We start from the raw sequence: 20,920 nt of genomic DNA, 5'->3' as shown, positions 1-20,920 counted from the left end.
TCCAACCATGTGCAAACCAGGAAACTGAGGCTCGTGCCCACATGGCCTTTCCAGGTAAGTAGTGAGGAGCAAGGACTCAACTCAAAAGCTGCCATGGAAGAAGTACCCCTCCTTCTTAGCAGCCAGATTTCCATTGTCTCATTGGTGGACACCAAAATAAGCCAAGAAATTACTTATATACAAATAGACATATTTCAGTGCTGAATAGATATGCTAGCTAGAGTCTTCAAGAACGAGGCCAGAGACACCTCATCACTCAAAGACTTCCGAAAGGGTCAAAACGGCAGAAAATCAGAGCTTCATTTTCTAGTTTTCAGTTTCAGATTCGTCCTCAATGTACCACCAAGGCCCCTCACAGACAGGATAATCCTACCTCCCTCTTTCCAGCTGCATAAATAAAAACACAATTTCCTGATAAAAGTAAAACACCAGCTATAGCGTATCGGGTAAGTAGCTAATTTTGACCCATTCAGTCAATCACTGAAGAATATCTGATTCGAGCCACGTAAACCAAGATGAAACGTTGATGCCACCATTTACTCATGAAATAGCATCATCTTTAGGACACTAGTTCTCGACTACGATGAACGCCTGGGAAGAGGCCCGACTCGATGTGTGGCACACCCTGTGAGAAGGTGGCCTGACGCGCTCGCCTGGAGGCGGGAGCCTACCTGAGATGAGTGAAACAGTGTCTTTCTCCCATGAGACGACGGTGATGTACGCCTCCACCGAGGAGGGGATAATGCACTTGAAGACCGCGACATTGCCTCTCATGGTTTTCTGGTCCTCCACACGGACTGTATAGGGCTCCCGTAAAACTGCAAGACAGGAAGGGGACCGGTAACACAGAGGCGACCTCCTTCTGAGAGCGTCTCACCTGGATGTAGACACTGTATCCCATGGATAGGAACTGCATCAGAGACATTTATGGGGGGAAATTTTAAATAATCTACATTTCACGTCTTAAGGACTTTCATTCATTACCAATAAGCTCCCCAAATACGAAAGGGCAAGGGTACACCTAAACAGCGTTCATCTCCCCCAAAGGCAGCTCCATGTGGGAAGTAGCTTCTAAGTGGAGTCATGATGATAGAGAACGGCTCTCCGTGTCCTCTGAGGACCAAGAAAAACATTTCAGACTATAAAGAGAATTTTAAAATCCAAGAAAGGCAACCTCTCCTGGAAATGCTTGCAAACTACACAACAAAGAACTCTTCATGAGAGGCATTTTAATGACAGTTGCAAAGCAGTTTGGGAAACAATGATCCTGCTGCCCATCATGGAGGGAAGGACGCTATGAGGGAGCCTGCCCGAACCCACAGCAATAGGACTATCCCAGAAAGTGCTCAAAGCGACTTCCATGAATGAAGCGTCTGGGTTCAAATTTGAGCCCTACCACTCTTGCCGGCTATATAATAGGGATTTAGATGAAAACATCTACCACAAGGGGTGGTCGTAATGGCCTGATTTTGTGGATAAAGCACTCAGGACAGGCTCGGGGACAGCTACACAAATCCACGCCATGTCCGTGGAAGACCTCTGTGTCCAGGGCAAGGAGACATCCATGGGTCTCACAAACATTATCCCTCACGCCAGCTCCGTAAACATGGGAAGGGCTTACTTCCGGAGTGCTTCATTGTCCTCCGATTTGAAACAAAGGTGCTGGTACAGGAAGATCTTCACGGTCTGGATTTCATAAATCTTTGACTTTCTAAGATATCCAGATCTCTTAAAATTTCAGTCATTTATTGGAAAATATGTGGCAAGAAAACTAGCATGAAATTAATTTCAAAAAATTAACATATCAACAAACATAGGAATGGTTTCAAAAGGGAACTGTCCTCTTGGGCAGAGGTAAATAATGCCACCTTGTTTTCGCTTCCTTTTTTCTCTTCTTCTTTGTTTTGGGTTACTTTTTAATGAGTCCATTGTTTCTACTTTGTTGGTTTGCTAGCCATAACTCCCTGTATGGTTATTTCAGGGGTTGCTTTTTGTAGTATCCATCTGTAACACCATCATTTATATTCAGGTGATGCTATACTACTTCCCATACAATAAGAGAACCCTAAAACATTGTACTTCTCTGTCTACTCCAGGCCTTAATGCTACCATCCTCATTTTATTTGTACATATGTTACAATCCCCACAAGACACTGCTATTATTTTGTTCAATTATTTTTTTAAGGATTTTAAATGTAAAATGGGGTTTATTTACCCATGTAGTTACTTTTTTTATTATTCTTCTTTGAGTATCCTCCATCAGGTGTCATTTCTTCTGATTGCAGGACATTTTTTCTAAAGATGTCTCATAGTGCAAGTCTTTCAGATTTTGTGTGCCGAACGCCTATATTTCACCTTTATTTTTGCAAGATTCCTGCGTGCAGATTTCTGGATTCACAGACCCTTTTCTTCCAGGACTTCAGAGGTGCAGCCTCACCGTGTTCTCACACTGATTCTGAGGGAGTCTGTCGTCATCTTTCCCTTTGTCCCCCTATGTGTGATGGGTCCCTTTCTCTGGCTGTTTTTAATGTCCTCTCTTTCTCATTGGTCCCACGCAATGTCTTCTGATGCACCCTGGTGTGTTTTTCTTCATGTAGTTTATGCTTAGGTTTCCTGGGCCCGTGGGATCTGTAGATTTACAGTTTTCCTCAAATTTTGAACATTTTGACCAGTATTTTAACTTCTTTTTTGTTTTATCATCCATTTCTTTGGGGAGTCTATTTGTATAGTAAGCTTATTTGTATAGTAAGCGTATTTTTCAAGTTTTTGGAATAAACTTTTTTTTTTTTCGATCAGTTTTAGGTTTACAGAAACTTTCACAGAAAGTACAAAGAGTTCCCATACGCTCTCCCTCGCCACCCCTACAGTTCTCATTATAAGCCTCTCAATTAGTGTGATACATTTTTATAATTAATAAATATTTATACATTCTTATCAGCTGAAATCCATAGTTTACATTAAGGTTCACTCTGTTAGACAGGACTATGAATAATGTCATGTATTCATCGCTAAGGCATCATCTGGAATAATTTCACTCTCCCATAAATGTCCTGTTTGCCCCACAACCCTTGGCGACCACTAATCTTTCTACCTTGCCATAGTTTTGCCTTTTCCAGAATGTCATACCTTTGGATTTATACAGTATGTGGCCTTCTCAGATTGGCTTCTTTCACTTAGTAACATGCATTTAAGGTTCCTCTATGTCTCTTCACGGCTTGATAGTTTATTTCTATCAATGAGTAATATCCATTGTTTGGATGGATATACCAGTTTATTGTTAAGAAATATTCTTGTTAAAATGTAAAGAAAGACACTTTAAGAATTTTGCAAGAGGAGTCATGATTATTTCAACTGGGAGATAAATTTTGCTCAACTGTATATACAGCAAGAACAAGTGAACATAGAGAGCCAACCACAAAGCAAGGGGGTCAGTGGGTGGAAATTACTAAGAGGCGACATCAAGGGTAGGGAGTCTTGTTCAATGTGGGCTGAACACTTACACATCACAGGTGAGAGGAGGAGCTCGATCAGATGTTAACAGTGATCAAATAGCAAATATCAGAGGTGGGGGATGACTTCGCAGGACTCGTGCTGAAACTGGGCTCAGGGAGAATAGACACGGAAGGTCAAACTAGTTGAGAAGAGGGCTCAGACGAGCCTGACAGAAATTTACTCAAGGAGGGGGTCTTCGTCATTATCCATTCACATACAGAAGGGCATCTTTGTTGCTTCCAATTTTTAGTAATTATGAAAAAAGCTGTTATAAAAATCCATGTGCAGGTACCCTGGCCAGGTGGCTCAGCTGGTTGGAGCATCACCCCATCCACTAAAAGGTTGCAGGTTTGATCCCAGTCAGGTTGTGGGTTTGATGCCTGGTAAGGGTATGTATGGGAGGCAACTAATCAAAATGGTCTCTCTCACATCGATGTTTCTCTCTCCCCCTTCCTTTTTCTAAAATTCAATAAACATGTCCGTGGATGAGAATTTTAAAAAAAAGATTCAGCCCTAGCCGATTTGGCCCAGTGGAGAGTCAGCCTGTGGCCTGAAGGGTCCCAGGTTCGATTCCAGTCAAGGGCACATGCCCAGGTTGCAGGCTCAAACCCCAGGGGCCGTGCAGAAGTCAGCCAATCAATGATTCTCTCTCACTGATGTTTCTCTCTCTCTCTCTCCCTCTCCCTTCCTCTCTGAAATCAATAAAAATATATTTTAAAAAAAGATTCATCTGCAGGTTTTTGTGTCCTGCATCTGGAAACTTAAGGTGATAAACTGGGGCAATCATAGGGCTCAGCTGCTTTATTCCAGTTTCTCCAGGATCACTTCCCTGCACCCTGGGGTGGCCAGGCTGGGAAGCTGGCGCTGGGTATATTTTGTCTGTGTGTGAGGGTTGCTGCTGCAGAAAGAAGGGAAGATGCAGCCCTTGCTTCTCCATCTTGGCCGTAACCAGAAGTCCAGTCAAATGCCCTTCACCACAGCTCACTAAGGAAAAGGCATGGCGAGGGTTGGACTTGCCCCTGGTCACACAGCAGATGACCTCGCTAAGCAGTGAGCACAGCACAGGCAAGGGACAGACCAGTGCAAGTGGCCTACTCGTTCCAGTCCCTAGGACAAAGAGGCCAGAACGTGTTTTATTTACAGGAAAACTAAGATTGCTGCTTAATGAGGCAGCATGGGTGACCTTTTCCTCGTCCCTTGGCACTCAGACCTGGGTCAACTCGCTATTAACTAGTAAGAATACGAATGTTCTGTACCGCCACGGGAGAGGGTATAGGCCATTTTACCCAATGGGTTCTTCCAGGGAAACCCCTGTGCCAATGTCAAGGGAGCTTTAGATGGCCTGCTGCACTGGGGGATGCCCAGGAGTGAGTGCTCATTCTACACAAGCCTGCAGGACAGTCGGCACTGGGCATCACACAGCCCCCCACTGCCCTCCTGCCCAGCTGCCCAGCTCTGCACCAGCATCAACGCAAAAATGGGGAACCAGCCTTTCAGGCATCCACTAAGCAATCTAAAAATTATCACAACCAGGATGTGCTCATAAGAAGTAAATTAAAGGAGAAGAGACATTTCTTTGGGGCAATGTGACTGTCTGTCGTGTAAGTCCGAACGGACGCAGCAGAGGTGTGGGTGCTGGGCTCCTGGCGTCAGGAAAACCAGCACGTGGACAGCAACTGCGTAACTACGTGGAAGGTGGCACAGGTGCCAGGCCAGGCGATGGCATCCCCACCCCTCCCCGTTCCCTCTGCCCTGCAGAAGCAACCAGTTCTACAACAAACCCAGAAAACAGCAGTTAAAGCCGCAGTAAGCATGTAGTTCCTTTATCTGACCGGAAACTTGAGGCAGAAATAGCAGATTCACACATACAAGCACAGCTGTTTGAAGTTCCAGGTTTTTCTGGGAGTTTGTCTTTGTAGCCTATGAATATGTTTTTTTATGACACACTGAGTTTTTTTCAGCCTTCCAGGTAGAAGGCATTACTCAAGTCCCCTGCCGCCTGATTTGGAGGTCCCTACGCGAATTTCACGTGCTTGTTTTATTTATTCGGGACATCAGTTTTTCACCTCTCTTGGTGAAAGCCCATCTTCTTCCTTTCTTAAGTGCATTTCTGTGCAAGTCTTGGCGTTCAGGAGCTTGTCCTGGAAATGAAAACGCAGCTGGGAAATGACGGCTGGTGGGACGGTGGCAGTCTGACGCCAGGGCTCATGTCCAGGAGACCACGCGCGGGACTGGGAAGCGGCTCATGCTGTGATGTCTTCAGGCAAGGCCTCCTCGCCTGCCACAGCGGATGCCCAAGCCGCTGTCCCGCTCCCCGGGCAGAAGACAACAGTCAAAGTCACGTTCGCTTTGCCCTGCCATTATATTGAGTCATCTCCCAGTATTTAAAAGGCTAGGCTTAAAAAAAAACACATTAAAACGCTGTTTGCTAACTGGAGTCTAGCTGTGCGTTTGTTTTTCAGGGTTTTGTTAAATCGTTAGAATGACACACTGTGTCCTGGCTGGATAACTTTTAAAGTCTGCGAATCAGAGGCCATATTCCTGAGTTGACTTGCAGCGATGGCAATTTTAGAAAAACACACATTATGATGTTAAAAGGAACAAACCAATTCAATAAACCAATGTTTATCCATTGACAACATTCCAGTAACACATGACACAGTAAAAAACGTTAACAGCGCCTTTTTTATTTCACATTAAATGCAAGACTGTGAGACGGAGTCTGCTTCACTCACAGTACACACCACTGCAGTGGTTTTATTCCAGCTCCGTCCCGGGCCTTCTCTCCTCTGCCTCCTGCCTGCTCCCTCCACTGCCCACCTCTGGGAAGAGTGTGGGGAGGAAAGGGGCAAAGAGGGGGACCGAAAGCAAGCACACTGGGTTGGAGGCACTGGAACTGCGAGTCAGAATATCCATTAGTCAAAATGCAATAAATTTGGGGTATGGTTTAGACCAGTGATGGCGAACCTTTTGAGCTCGGCGTGTCAGCCTTTTGAAAAACCCTAACTTAACTCTGGTGCCGTGTCACCTATAGAAATTTTTTGATATTTTCAACCATAGTAAAACAAAGACTTATATTTTTGATATTTATTTTATATATTTAAATGCCATTTAACAAAGAAAAATAAACCAAAAAAATGAGTTCGCGTGTCACCTCTGACACACGAGTCATAGGTTCGCCATCACTGGTTTAGACCTTACCAACTTAATGTCACTGAGTCCAGCTTTTGCTTCCAGCATGTAAGACACTCTGAAACCCGGCAAGAGAGGCTCTGGCATCTGAAAGAAGGCACCAGCAGTCTCCAATTGAGCGTTCGCTGGTTCTCAGCTCATGGTATGTTTGTTTTCTCTCCTGAGTTTTTCACAAAATCCCCAGCAAATATCACAGTGCCTGGAACAGAGGCCCTTTCCATTGTCAGTGTTGACCCAGCGTTCTTTCTTTGTCCATGTCTGACTCCCCCATTAGGACGAGAGTTCCATGAGAGTAGGTACCATTTCTTTTCTCACATCTACTCCGTGCACCTGGCAAAGTGCCGGAACCATAACAGAAGCGCAAGGAAATATTTGCTGAGTGAATACATTCAAATTGACCCAAGCATTGCATTGTAAACTTTCTTATTTTGTACTTGGACATTTTAATGAACTTCCCTCCAAATTGAAGATCATATGCAAAGCTACCAGATCGCAGGCCCCACCAACACCCTTCATCTTCCCCTCGGCTCTTCCGCTGAAGAACTTGGCCTTCACAGAGACAGGCTGGATTCCCCCAGCTTCCCAGTGTTCAAGGATTTACAAGGACAGAGTCTTAAGAGTTTACAAATGCACGGAGCTTTTTTTTTTGCATGTTGTTCAAATGCGGTAAAAAATGTGGAATGAAAATAAAAACACCTCAGCAAGAAAAAGGCGAAAGGGGAGTATTGACAAGCATCTGCATATTTGTTTCACTGAGGATGAGAACCAACCATTTCCACGTTTTTCCCCAACAATGTCAGGCACCTGGAAATCCAGTCGAGAGACACGCTCAGAGGAGGGACTGGTGACAGGGTGTTCGCCGACTCCCAGCTGATGGCTGGGAATGTTTGCCACCCGCCCCCAACCCCGCAGGCAAGAAGGAATCCACTCTACTCACCAGCCTTGATGTGGACATCCTGACTTCTAATTTTCCCTGAAGGATTCTCAGCTGTGCAATAGTAAGTATTGTCATGGATTAAGGTACTAAAGCTCGAAGGAGGGAAGGGGAAAATTTGGAGAGTGCCGTTGGGGTGGACGTGGCGGATCCCGGGGACATCGTAGATCTCCTCGCCTGTCGCCAGGTACCATCTGAGAGACACAGGAGGGATGCCTGCAGCCGGGCAGGGCACCAGGGTCCCCGTGGTGCTCGCGAACACTACCTCTTGCACAGATGCATTGACAAAGTAGAGGCTGGAGTGGAGGTCCTCACTGAAAACTGGAAGACAACAACACAAGGATTGGTCAGTTAACGCTCCAGAACCTGACTTTCAGTCAGCCTGGCCCCGGGGCAGGGCGGGATGGTATTTTGACACATAATTGCAGGGTTCGACTAAAACTAAATAATTCAAAATTACCCAACCTACTACAGACAGAGAGGCTGTACTGAAAAGGAGGCTCCATCCCAGCTGATGTGGCTCAGAGGTTGAGTGTTGACCTATGAACCAGGAGGTCACGGTTTGATTCCCCATCAGGGCATATGCCAGGGTTGAGGGCTCAACCCCAGTGTGGGGGGTGCAGGAGGCAGCCAATCAATGACCCTCTCTCATCATTGATGTTTCTATCTCTCTCTCCCTCACCCATCCTCTCTGAAATCAATAAACATTTATTTTTTTTAAAAAGTAAGGTCCATCCTCCTTTCATGTTTTTACACACACAGAAGTTTCCCAGGTCTTAACTGAAGTTTACTCTTCAGCTCCACGCCCTGTGCCCTGATCTATCTTCATCGCACAGACCACTCTCAGAATTGACATTATGCATTTTGTATTCATTTTTGATCTGTCTCCCTCTGGAACATACGCCCCATGAGAACAATGCACTGATCTGCTGACACTGTTACCTGGGCAGAGAAGCCAACATCCAGTCACGTGCTGAGTAAGGAGAAGCTAAGTGAAGGCGTGACCAGATCCAGGTGCTAGGATCAGATCATGCTGGTGGGTAGTTACGCTGAGGGCTAATTTTGAATGAAATTAGTCACCATTTTTTAAATTAAAATTGAAGATCATATGCAAAGCATTTTAAAAAGCAAAACTGGTTTTCTGAAAATAGTGTCCCATCAACAATGCGTTTTTTAATTGAAACTATGTAGCCATAATAAAGAGAACTTTGACGAAGGCATCCTTTAATTCCATCAAATTATGGCAGTTTTTGTTTAAATTTTTATATTTCCTCTTCTGGTCCATCTGCATTTCTTACCTCTATAATTATACTACATTTCTTACTTATGTAATTATACTATGCCATAATGTGCATACATAAAATATGCAATTGTTATAGACTGCTTCATTCTCTTAACACTATTTCATATACATTTCATCTTCCTAGATGCACTTCACAAGTAAATATTAGTGGATGCACATTTTATGTAACATGGTTTCCCAGACTATTTTCCTGATCTTGGTTATGTAGGTGGTTCTGTTTTAATTGCTGTCTGCAAACCTGTTCACACACATTTGGCTTTTTAACGTATTTATTGAGCACCCGCATTGCACTCAGCAACACATAGGTACAGAGTGTCATTTATGTGAAGAAAAAAACTCAACATCGAGGACCCCCAAATTAGACAGAATATTTATAAATGCCACAAAGACCTGTTTCACAGACATCTGTGTTTTTATGATTTTCTAAAAACGAGTGCACACCCAATCACATCTTCACAGGATGACAAAGGTGCCCTAGAGACGTGGAATTCACCTCACTGGGAGCCACGGGGAGAACGTTCACTGAGCACCGATGGCGGAGCAGGCAAAGCTGGGAGGCCAGAGGTGTCACTGCATTTACTCCGTGAACAGTTCTGCCAGCTGAGTGTGGGCTCCTCCCTCAGGAAGATAATTTGCAGATTCAGAGGGGTTATCGCTTGACCCAGAATTCAGGACTAAGACGTTAAAAAAAATCATCTTTCTGATGAATATTTCATTTCATGATATGGCTGCCTTGTTCTGCAAAGCCAAATCTTGAGGGAAGCAGAGTGCATGAGCTTTAGAATCCTCTAGATACGGTGTCTTACCTGCACACCCCCCGGCTTTCTCCTGGTCTCTCTCCTGCACTGACCAGGAGTTTGCCTCCTGAGGCCGGGGCTGACTCAGAGCTGGGGAAGCAGAGGGGCCACCATTTGTCCAAAGATGGTGGAGAAAAATGCACTTTATAAAAGTAGTAGTAGATTTACTCAAAGAGAAGACAGGGTGTGCCACAAGCAGTAACTGGTAGTTTCCTCCTCCAACAATAACTAACGTTGTTAGCAATGCTCCACAAAGCAGAATATGAAAATTAAGAGGTTGGTTCAGATCGGAAGCACGGTTGCGATTTTATATGTGAGTTTTCTAGGAAACTGACATCACCCCAAACACACGGTTAGGAACAAGATAACTGTCACTCGTCAGGGCTAATTAATTCCACCAGATTCTTTTTCTTTTCCCTTCCACATTACTCTTCTGTCAACTGAATATATTTGAATTTATTCTTTTATATCATAAAAGTAGTCCTGTTGCCCGGCCAGGACACACGTGGCTGAGTGTCGACTTATGAACCAGGAGGTCAGTTTGATTCCCGGTCAGGTCACAAGCTCAGGTGGCGGGCTCTGTCCCATGTGGGGCGTGCAGGAGGCACCTGATCAATGATTATCTCTCATCATTGATGTTTCTCTCTCTCCCTTACTTTGTGAAATCAATAAATATATAGATATAGATATATAGATATAGTTTTAAAAGTAGCCCTGTTAAGAATGAGGCTTGAAAAATGTGAATGTATATAAGATATATTTCCAAAATTAAATGTATATTTCCAAAATTAAACGTTTCCTATTGTAAACCACATTCCAAGAGCCAGCTTGTGAAAGTACTTAAATGACTATGATGAGAAAAATGCAAAATACATGTTTAATCCTAATAGTTAAAAAGATAATTAACCTATGGGGATTACCATCACTTCTCCTGACATTTTTTAAAGGTATTTCATGTTAGTCTTTCTATTTCACACCATTGGGTTTAATAATGGAACATAAACTCATTCTCTAAGATACACATCATTTGGCCACAGGCAAAAAAAAGAAAAGAAAAAATCATACAAAAATCAAACTATATCCCAACAGCTTTTGTTTCTTCCATCTAAGGGACCATCCATCTGCTTAAATAATAGCACTTCGTTGTACGGAGCGCCATGCACACTTTAAATACAGTCGCATTTGCTACCCCCAGGAAGTGCAGGCAATCTGGATGTGCGTTATGTGTGTGTGAAAGTTCCTTAGCGTAACTGCCATTTCACAAGAGAAAGCCAGCGGAAACACTGGCATGACCCGCTGTCTGACTCAGGTCTACCGTCCTGGGGTGTGGGCACTGGGACGCGGAGGAGGGGCTGGAGGATTACGCAGAGTTGGCAGAGTTCTCCGTGTTTTATATCGTTACAACAGATGGCACAACCAAAGCTCCAGTGACAACAGGAAGAAGAATGTTAGGCTGAAAGGAAAAACAAGTCAATATTGCTTTCTTTAAAATTCAAATATGGTGCACAGAAGAGACGAGGCGGAGAGGGTACAGGAAGCGAGGACACGATCATTCATTCGTGCAACCATCTCTACTGGGCACTTGGCAAGTACCGGGCCCTGTGCAAGTCCCAGTAACGCAAATGTGCATGAGTCATGGTACTGCTCTCAAGGAATGTCTGGTCGCAGGGGCGCCGTGGCTGGCAAAAGATCGATGATAATTCGTTGGCTGTGTATTGATACAGAATTATTCTCAACATGGTATGGGAGCCTAAGTGACAGACGCTAACCCCATCTGGGGACAAGGAGGAAAGCTTTCCAGGTCCGAGGGGAAGTAGATTCTAGGCAGAGGGCATAAAAATGTTAGCACAGGACCCTAACCAGTTTGACTCAGTGGATAGAGCGTCGGCCTGCGGACTGAAGGGGCCCAGGTTCGATTCCAGTCAAGGGCATGTACCTTGGTTGCGGGCACATCCCCAGTAGGGGGTGTGCAAGAGGCAGCTGATTGATGTTTCTCTCTCATTGATGTTTCTAACTCTCTATTCCTCCCCCTTCCTCTCTGCAAAAAATCAATAAAATATATCTTAGAAAAAAAATATGTTAGGATACGGAGTTGTCCCAGGAAGGAGAGAAGTGAGAAGATACTGGATCACAGGGACCTCAGGGCAGATCTAACAGTGATGCACACATTGGGAGAAGGAGCTTGAGGTTCTTATACGCACTCATTTATTCCATGTGTCATTACTCAGCAACTACTAATTACCAGGCACTGGGCCAAGACCTGGGACACACCAACAGCCACGGAGCTTACATTTCACACGCTCATTGTCAAGTCTAGATCATAAGGGTGTCAAATCGCATGCAAAAAGCAGGTGCTTTATTCTGCAGGCTGCGGGGAGTCCCATGCACAGGGATATACCTCAGAGAAAAGGATGTGTGTCCACACAAGAACTTTATGATCACCAAATGTGCACACTGTCCAAGTTTATCCATCAAATGAAAAATGGATAAACAAAATCTGGTATATCCACACAATGGGATGTTGATCAGCAAAAGAGAAATGAAATAGTGATACATGCTTTCAATATGACTGACCCTTGATAACCTTCTGCTAAGCCAAAAGAAAGCTAATCATAAAAAATACATCCTATATGATCACATCCATATAAAATTTCCAGAAGAGGAAACCCTACGAAGACGGAAAGTGGATGCCTGGTTTACTTAGGGCTAGAGGTGAGGGTGAGAGGGCAGGGGAAGGATAACTAAAGTATGAAAAGATTCCTTTTGAGATGATTAAAATGTTCTGAACTCAACTGTGGTGAAGAATGTATATACCTGAAAATTTACTAAAAACCAATGAATTGTTCAAATGAGTGAATTTTGTTGAACATAAATTCTCTCAATAAAGTTATTTTTAAAAATAGGGAGGCAATGAACATTTTGAGACAGAACAAGCAATTTCCCAGATTACAGTTTTACAAAGGAACTACTGGGCGCGTGAGGAGTGAAGACTACAGGAAGGAAGTCAGATGGGCTGCTGTGGCTGGCCTAGACCCATGGTCGGCAAACCGCGGCTCGCGAGCCACATGCAGCTCTTTGGCCCCTTGAGTGTGGCTCTTCCACAAAATCCCACGTGCGGGTGCGCATGTACAGTGCGGTTGAAACTTCGTGGCCCATGCACAGAAGTCGGTATTTTCTGGAAGAGCCGGTATTTTGTGGAAGAGCCACACTCAAGGTGCCAAAGAGCCGCATGTGGCTCGCGAGCCGCGGTTTGCCAAGCCGCAGATTGCTGACCACTGGCCTAGACCCTCTGGGCACTGATGATGTGAAGGAAGGAGAAAGCCTAACTACATAGCTATGTCTGCTATGATCCCACCAGAATTTGTAGTCAGGGGTATAAAAGTGATGAGAGCGAGGACAAGGAAAAAACCATTATCCTAATTTAATAGCTTGTATACCTGACTACACAGCTACACCATGAATAAAAACAGAGAACATACAGGGAGAGCTGATTGGGCAGAGGAAACAGCTATGCCAGTTTTACTCAGGTTAAGGGGACACTGTTCTTGGGTCTCCCACTAAGAAGTCGGGAATAGGGGTCCAAGGCCCCAGAGAGAGCCTGAACATAAGGGAAGCTGAAGGCCATCACTGGGTGAAATACACCAAGAAGAAAGTAAAGAACAAGGAGACACAAAGCCCAGAGATGGATTCTCGGGGACAGTTAATAGGTAAAAGTCAAGCAAAAAATATCTGGCCAAGGATTGCACCCCAAAAACATAATGAACTCCTGCAAGTCAATAAGAAAAAAAAGATATTCTAATAAAAAATGGGCAAAAGACTCGGGCAGTCACTTTCCAAAGGCCAATATATAAGTGATCAATAAGCACATGGAAAAGCACTCAATGTCACTGCCATCAGGGAAATGCAAATTAAAAGCACAAGGAGTTACCACTACACACCCGTATCAATGACTCAAATGGCAAAGAGAATATACTGAGTGTCTCAAGGATATGCTAGTAGAGCAACAGGAACCTCGTAAGTTGCTGGTGGGAATGTAAATTGATCATCATTGTGGGAAACTGTTCACCAGTAGCTATAAAACCTGAAATGATGCACTCCCCATGACTCAGCAGTTCAACTCCCAGGTCTTCATCCAACATGCGCTCACAGAAAAAGACACATTGGTACATTCATAGCAGTACTATTTGTAAGAGCCCCAAAGTGAAAATCACTCAACTATCCATCAATAATAAAATATAAAAATATATTGTGATATATTTGCACATCAGATCACTATATAACAATAAAAATGAACAATCTACACAACCATATTATGAATCCCACAACCATAATGTTGAAGGAAATCAAACACAGTAAGAATACATACTGTATTACTTCATTTATATCAAGCATAAAAATAGGAATAACTAGTCTATGATGCTAATAATGGTTACCCATTGGGGAGGGGGGCACGGAAAATGGAAAGGGCATGAGGGGGCATTCGGGCTGCTAGCTAGCTGTATTCATTTTCTTGTTCTGGGTGCTGGGTACAGTGATGCGTTCAGCGATGAGAATTTCATTTGAGTTTTACACTGTGATATATTTAGTTGCACACTTTATGGATATATTTTATACTTCAATGTAAAAATTACATATTTTAAAGGAATGGGAAAAGAAAGAAGCATCATAAAGATAAAGAAAAAATTCAGTAGCTCCAATCCTAAAGAGAACAATGCCTTAAAACAAAAGGATGGCATTTGGGGACATCAACTGGTGGTTTTCAAAAGTGTCAATTGCTTCAGAGATCAGAAAACAGGAGAACTAAGACCATTAGATTTGCAAATAGGGTATATTCATTTTGAAGGGAAATGCCATTTAGGACTTTTCTTGATTTTATAGGAATATGCAAATAGATATGCTTAGTAAAATAAACTTCTTTGATAAAGGTCTTCCAAAATGAAAAGAAATAGAACTTAGCCTTAGGCAAACATTAACTAGAAAGCATGATCCTTAACTGATTCTAAGACTCCAAAATATTTTTTGTATTTGAATAAATGCCTTGAAATTTACAGTCATCTTGATCAAATAATCTGAAAGCAGATAAATGGATAGTCTAATAATAACTTAGAAAGCATTCCAAAATATTATAAAATAATTCCAAATCAGATTATAAAAATGTAGCAATTGTGCATTTAATGCTAATATTTTTCAATAATTATATCTATTCCTCAGCATTGAAGCAATGATGCAACTGTCCTCCTTAATAAGAATTTGATAAAACTTCACAATGACATAGAACTGAGAAATGTGAAATTCTGCCTTTGTCCATAATAAAACAATAAAAACAGCAACAAAGGAGCTGGATTTATCCTCCTGTGTTTAAACATTCAGGCAATACAGAGCAGTGAGCCATGAAAGGAAACAAATGAGGCGGGGCCTACTAATGCCCAGCTACTTTCTGGAGAGAGCTTCCACATCGTCCTAAAAGAAGGAAACCGAATAGAACTTGGGATTTCTTAGTTGAGTAGATAAACTGTGAGGCTTGGGGAAGCCAAGGCCACTAGATCTACAGAGCAGAGAGAAGGAAGCTGCATAGAGAGGGAGCTCCAGAGATCTGAAGAAGGTGTCCTTTGATGAGTCTTTACTGATATTTGCACATGTGGGAGAGAACTACCAATGCTGGATAGGGGACACCATGAAGGAGCAGGTGGAAAATCCCTGAGCTCTCATATGGGAGAGACTAGTTCATGCTCCGCCAGACAAAGTAGAAAGAACTAATATATAAGGTATCAGATGGAACTCTCAAAAGGGTATCACCACACTAGTGAGGCCCAACGTGTTCAAAACACCTAACGGGAATCCCAGAATGGATCCCAGAGAGATTAAATTGATCCCAAGTAACTTAACTGCACAACAAATACTAGTTAATTAAAAACAACAAATTCAATAATAAATAATCTAACATATACAATACCTGGCATCCAATAAGATACTGGATATAAGCAGGAAAATAATGCACTAATGTCAAGATTCAATTCATTCAATAGAAACAGACACAGAAATGACAGATGACAGAACTAACAGACATTGGAATTAAAATACCTGTTATAAATTTTCTCCCAATATATCAGTATATTTTAAAAAGTAAAGGAAATAAGGGGCATATGGATGAAAAAAAGGAAGGATATAAAAATAGCCAAAATGAAACTTCTTGAGATTAAAAATATATGAAATTTTTTAAAATGAGCAAGTAAACTTAACAACAGCTTAGACCTTGCAGAAAAAAATATCAATGAACCAAAAGACAGAGTAATAGAAAAATAGAAACTATACAAACTGTAAAACAAAGAAAAAGGCTCAAAGACAATAAACATTAAATCAATGAGATATGAAACAATATTGTGTGACCAAATATATGTATATTTGGAGTTCAAGAAGGTGGAAGTCAGACAATGTTTTTCAAGAATTAATATCCAAAATTTTCAAAATGTAATAAAAACCAGAATCCCCCCAAAAAATATAAATTCATTGAACACAAAACAGAAGAAACATGAAAAAATCAATTCATGACACATTAGAATTAAATTGCAGAGTGTCAGTGATAAAGAGAAAAATCTTGAGGGTAGCCAGATTTTTTAAAGCACACATCATACACAGAGAGACAATGAATGCTGGCAGACTTATCTGAAACAGTGCAACCTAGAAGACAGTGGAGAGAAAAACTAAAGTATTACTTAAAAAGAAAAAGGACACCTATCTACCAATCTAAAATGCTATTCCCAACAAAATCTTTCCTAAATGAAGGAGAAATAATGAATTTTCAAACATTCGAAAACTAAGAGAATTCATTGACAGTAGGCCAGAAATATAAGAAATGTTGAAGGAAGTCAATATTTCAGGTAGAAGGAAAATTATGCCAGGTAGAGATCTGTGACTTCACAAAATAAATTAAGAGTGTCAAAAAATAGTAAGTATGTGGGTAGATATTTAAAAACAAAACAAAACAAAAAAAAACACCATTTCCTCATTTTAAAAAATCTTCAAAGGACAATTTACTATTTAAAGCAAAAATGATAATAATGTATTGTGGGGTTTACAACATACACAGAGAGAAAATGAATAATACTAGGTGACAATCTACTTTTGTAGGTTTCTTCTACTAAATGTTGTATGATAATGTTATTTGAAAGTAGGCCATGTTAGTTCAAAAAATGGATATTGTAAACCATAAAGCAACCACTTTTTAAAAATCCAAAAGCAAAACAAACTTGGATATTAACCTATTCATGTAGATAATGTGACCATTAAAAAATACTCCAATAGGAAACAAGACAAGAAAAAAAATCAGAGAATAGACGGAATAAATAAGGAACAATTATCAAGATGTTATATTTAAATCTAACTAAATTAATGTTTACATTAAGTATAAATGGCCTAAACACCCCAATTAAAAAAGGACTGGATGAAAAATCAAGACCTAACTATATGTTATCCAGAAGAAACCCATTATAAATATATTTTTTTAATTGGATAGGTTAAAAGTAAAAGCATAGAAAACTACACCATGCTAACACTACCTTAAAAAAGGCTTGAGTGGCTATATAAATATCAAAGTAGATTTCAGGATAAGGAATAGTACTAGAATGCTTGCTTCCTAATAATAAAACCTTCAATTCATCAAGATGACCATCCTAAATGCTTATGTACCTGATAAGAGAACATCAAAGTAGAGAGCACTGAGAACTGGGATTCTTTCTTTTTTAGTGCTAATTGCCATTGGGGTGATAACAATGTTTTCTGTTGAGTATTAATCTGCCTTCTTGTATTTTGCTGTTAATAAATTGTGCATACAAAAAATCGAATCTTATCTCTCATGCCTATGGTTGGGTTATTAGGCTCCATCCATGTTGGTCTCCTCAGGGCCTTGGGTCCCCAGACCCTTCCCTACGTCATGGCCTGCAAAAATACTGGACTCTGCTGGGATGCTTCATCATCCTTTGCCTAATACAGTGGGGTCTTGACTTACGAGTGTCCCGACTAACGAGCTGTCTCTCCGCAGATTTTTTGCATTGAGTTGATAATTTGAGTTAACGAGCTCCTTAACGAGCTCAGTCTCGGAACGAATTAAACTTGTAAGTCAAGGCCCCACTGTACTACTAATTCTTTGAATTTCAGCTTAAACATAATTTTTTTTGGAGTTGATTCCTGGTCTTATGTTTCCCAGACTAGACCCCATGTCCTCTCGGCTTGCTGCATCATTCTTTCCCAGCTCTTAGCTTTTGGTGTGTGTGCCACTCATACACACACACACACACACACACACACACACACACACACACCACTATACTGTAATCTACAAGAGGGGCCCTATATATAGATGATTTAACCTTATTCATGGCGCATCATGCCTGCTTAGTACATCAAAGAAGCCCTCAAAAAGGACTAAGTAAATATTTAAAATATATTATCATTATAGATACATAATTCCTTTAAAGGAATAATATTTAAACTGTACTTCATATGCATCATCAATTACAATCTAAATCCCATTATATAGATGTCAAGGGATAAGTATGAGTGGCTCAGAGAAAGAACTTCTCAGATATCGTAAGAAGAACACATTTATGAGGTTTTAGCTACTATGAGTAAGAATGGGTTTTTTTTTATCCAATATTTGTACTGATTTTGCAACAAGGAATACGAGCTCAATTTTGCTATGTGTTTTACAAATCTCTGGAGGAAAAAAAAAAAGAAAAACGTTAATGTTTTACCCAAAAAACATCTAAGTATTGTTTGCAATATCCTCCCAGAGAAGCATTTCCATATGTGTATAGGGAATTCATTTCAGATAAAGTCCCTGTCCCTTTGGGTGGATGAAAGTCACTCTCAAAACTGCTGGCAGTTAAGTGTACATTTTCAGAGAAGAATACAGACCCTGTAAGAGTAATATGTATGTAGTTTGCTATCCGCTGCCATTTATACTTTAAGCTCAAAGGTTTCAAAAGGCATGAAAGTGGCTGGTGATTTGGAAAGAGCAGAACGCACTGTGGGAATTATGATTATGATTATAAGCAGCAAAGCACACGAATAAACCCAAGTAATGCAAATGACTCCTTAGGATTTGGGAGCATAAAATTTGGGAATAAAAATAGAACAAATTAATGGAGAAAGAGGGATGAATACAGATTCGCATAAGGAATTAAAATTAAGAAAGTCATCAACAAATAGAGTGGGGAGAAAGCTAACATCATGATGCTGTTGACAAAATTGCTTTCTAGGGATTAAAAAGCTTGCGAGAGAAAAAAAGATTACAAAAGAGAACGCACAGAAACATAGTAATATAAACTAAAAACACAAAACAACAATAAAATCAGACCATCATAGAACAGGCAGAATAAAATTAACTGAAGCCCAACTGAATCAACTATCTTATGATTGAAGAACCAAAATGAATTAAAACCAGAGACTTCAATGGTACCCCAACAGAAAAAAATACATAAAATCTAAGTCTGGTAGTGAAACCTGCAGCTCCAATGTTCATTGAAAGCATGGAAGTCAATGATAAAATGACCCACGTTCTTAACCTCATGGCTCGGCATCGTTTCTTTTGCTAGAACTTCACCTTGCCCAGGGGCACTCAATTTTCCACTTGGCTTTGGCCTGAGGACTTACATAAGTCTAATTTTTAAAGTAATTTATTTTTTAGGTAATGCCTGGAATTTACTTTGTGTTTTAGTAATAAAACAAGTGGCCATTCTCATAATCGCAAATATCCCCTAAGTCATGAGTGACAACAAATCTTCCAATGAGAAGATTCTTAGAGGATTGACCTGATTCTAACCTTGCTCCCTCCAATGCACCAGCCTAAGTTCAAGATCCAGCTACTTCCTACTTCCTCTTGTATGACTCTCTCGCTCATTCCTGGACGGTGAATCATGGACCACCCACCTGCCACCATGGGCATCTCGCTGCTGCCTTAGGACCATGTGTCATTTTCTTTACTATCCTCTTGAGGGCATTTCAGGGGCAGATGGGCGAACAGTGGCCGAGCATGGGTGCTCAGGGGCCTCGTCTTCCAGCTCCGCATGCTGTCTCCAGAGCAGTGACAAGAGAAGCCTGCGTCTAGGTTCCAGGTAGGGCACCCCCTCTCTCTATACACCACACAGGATGCTGGGGGACATGGCACAGAACTCACCTGACTCTTTCATCTGTGCTCTCAGACCACCTAATCCAGTTTTGCATATTTTGCCCTTGCTTCGCCAAGATATTGCTAATTCACGTGACTCCATTCATTGCTAAAACACATTGTGCTTTGGATGTACCAAAGGGGACATTACTGTCCTTGTACACCATCTGCTGACACAGGACTGAGCCCCTAGAGAATGCAACGAACACTTAAATGTCACTCAAGTCAGGCCTCCGTTGAAGTCGGAAGGGTGTTCCCTTGGGACAGAAGGTGCCACAGGCTGCTATGGGGCCTCTCTGGACAGCTGTGTGCCTTTCACAGGAAAACACAAGACGGACCTAGAAGCCTACACCCAGGTGCCAGGCCAGGAAACAAAGGCATTTTTAGATATGGCAAAGGCAAAACGTGTAACTACCCTGCACCCCACTCAGAAACTTCTGGAAGATAGACCAAAGGCGGCAAACCAAGAAAGAGGCATGTGTTTCACCCAGGAAACGGAGCCTCGAGCACAGGTGAGAAACAAAGGAACTTCCCCAGTGACTCTGCGGGGCTCCAGGGTGACAAGAGCACAGCAGAAACGAGTCCGCTGGTGCAGCAAGGAGGAGCCCAGAGGGGTTTCAAAAAATGAACGAAGAAAGGAACGTCTGGAGACCCCGATGTCGCTGCATGTGGTCAAAGGAGAGCCTCGCCCTGCTGCGGGGCGCGGGGGAAGAGGGGGTCACACCCGCAGTGAAAACCACGGAAACGGAAAAGTAAGCGAGTGTTAATCCCGGGAAAACACAAGGATCCAGCGGGTAGGAAACGTGTTCATCGCACGCCGTGTGGCTCAGCTGTAGCACGTGCTTGCCTAGGTATCATGACGTAAACCCTACATATTCGTTTAACCCCAAAAGCTAATATTATGTGAAAAAAACAGAAGATAAGGAGGAAAGGCACAGGCAGCCCATAAAATTAAGTTAAATAGATTTATACGCTTCTTTTAAAGAAGTATTTCCATGTAAACAGAGAATTTGAAAATACAGGGGTGGGCAAAAGTA

The 20,920-nt window shown here is 41.9% G+C and overlaps 1 protein-coding gene across 1 annotated transcript in view; it reads right to left on the bottom strand.

Annotated features, from left to right (window-relative positions):
* Positions 1 to 252: 252 nt before the first annotated feature.
* Positions 253 to 20,920, bottom strand: part of LOC118675814 (Down syndrome cell adhesion molecule-like) — a 96,828-nt gene continuing 76,160 nt past the window's right edge. The window contains exons 3-5 of the mRNA XM_036348590.1: positions 7,622 to 7,939; positions 672 to 818; positions 253 to 263 (exon numbers count right to left, since the gene is read on the bottom strand). Of these exons, the coding sequence (XP_036204483.1) occupies positions 253 to 263; positions 672 to 818; positions 7,622 to 7,939 (476 nt within the window). The remainder of the gene's footprint in view (positions 264 to 671; positions 819 to 7,621; positions 7,940 to 20,920) is intronic.

The sequence above is a fragment of the Myotis myotis genome, unplaced genomic scaffold, assembly GCF_014108235.1.
Source record: "Myotis myotis isolate mMyoMyo1 unplaced genomic scaffold, mMyoMyo1.p scaffold_m19_p_2, whole genome shotgun sequence".
NCBI classification, from domain to species: domain Eukaryota; kingdom Metazoa; phylum Chordata; class Mammalia; order Chiroptera; family Vespertilionidae; genus Myotis; species Myotis myotis.
Note: the sequence above shows the minus strand (reverse complement) of the source record. Positions and strands in the feature narration are given on the sequence as shown.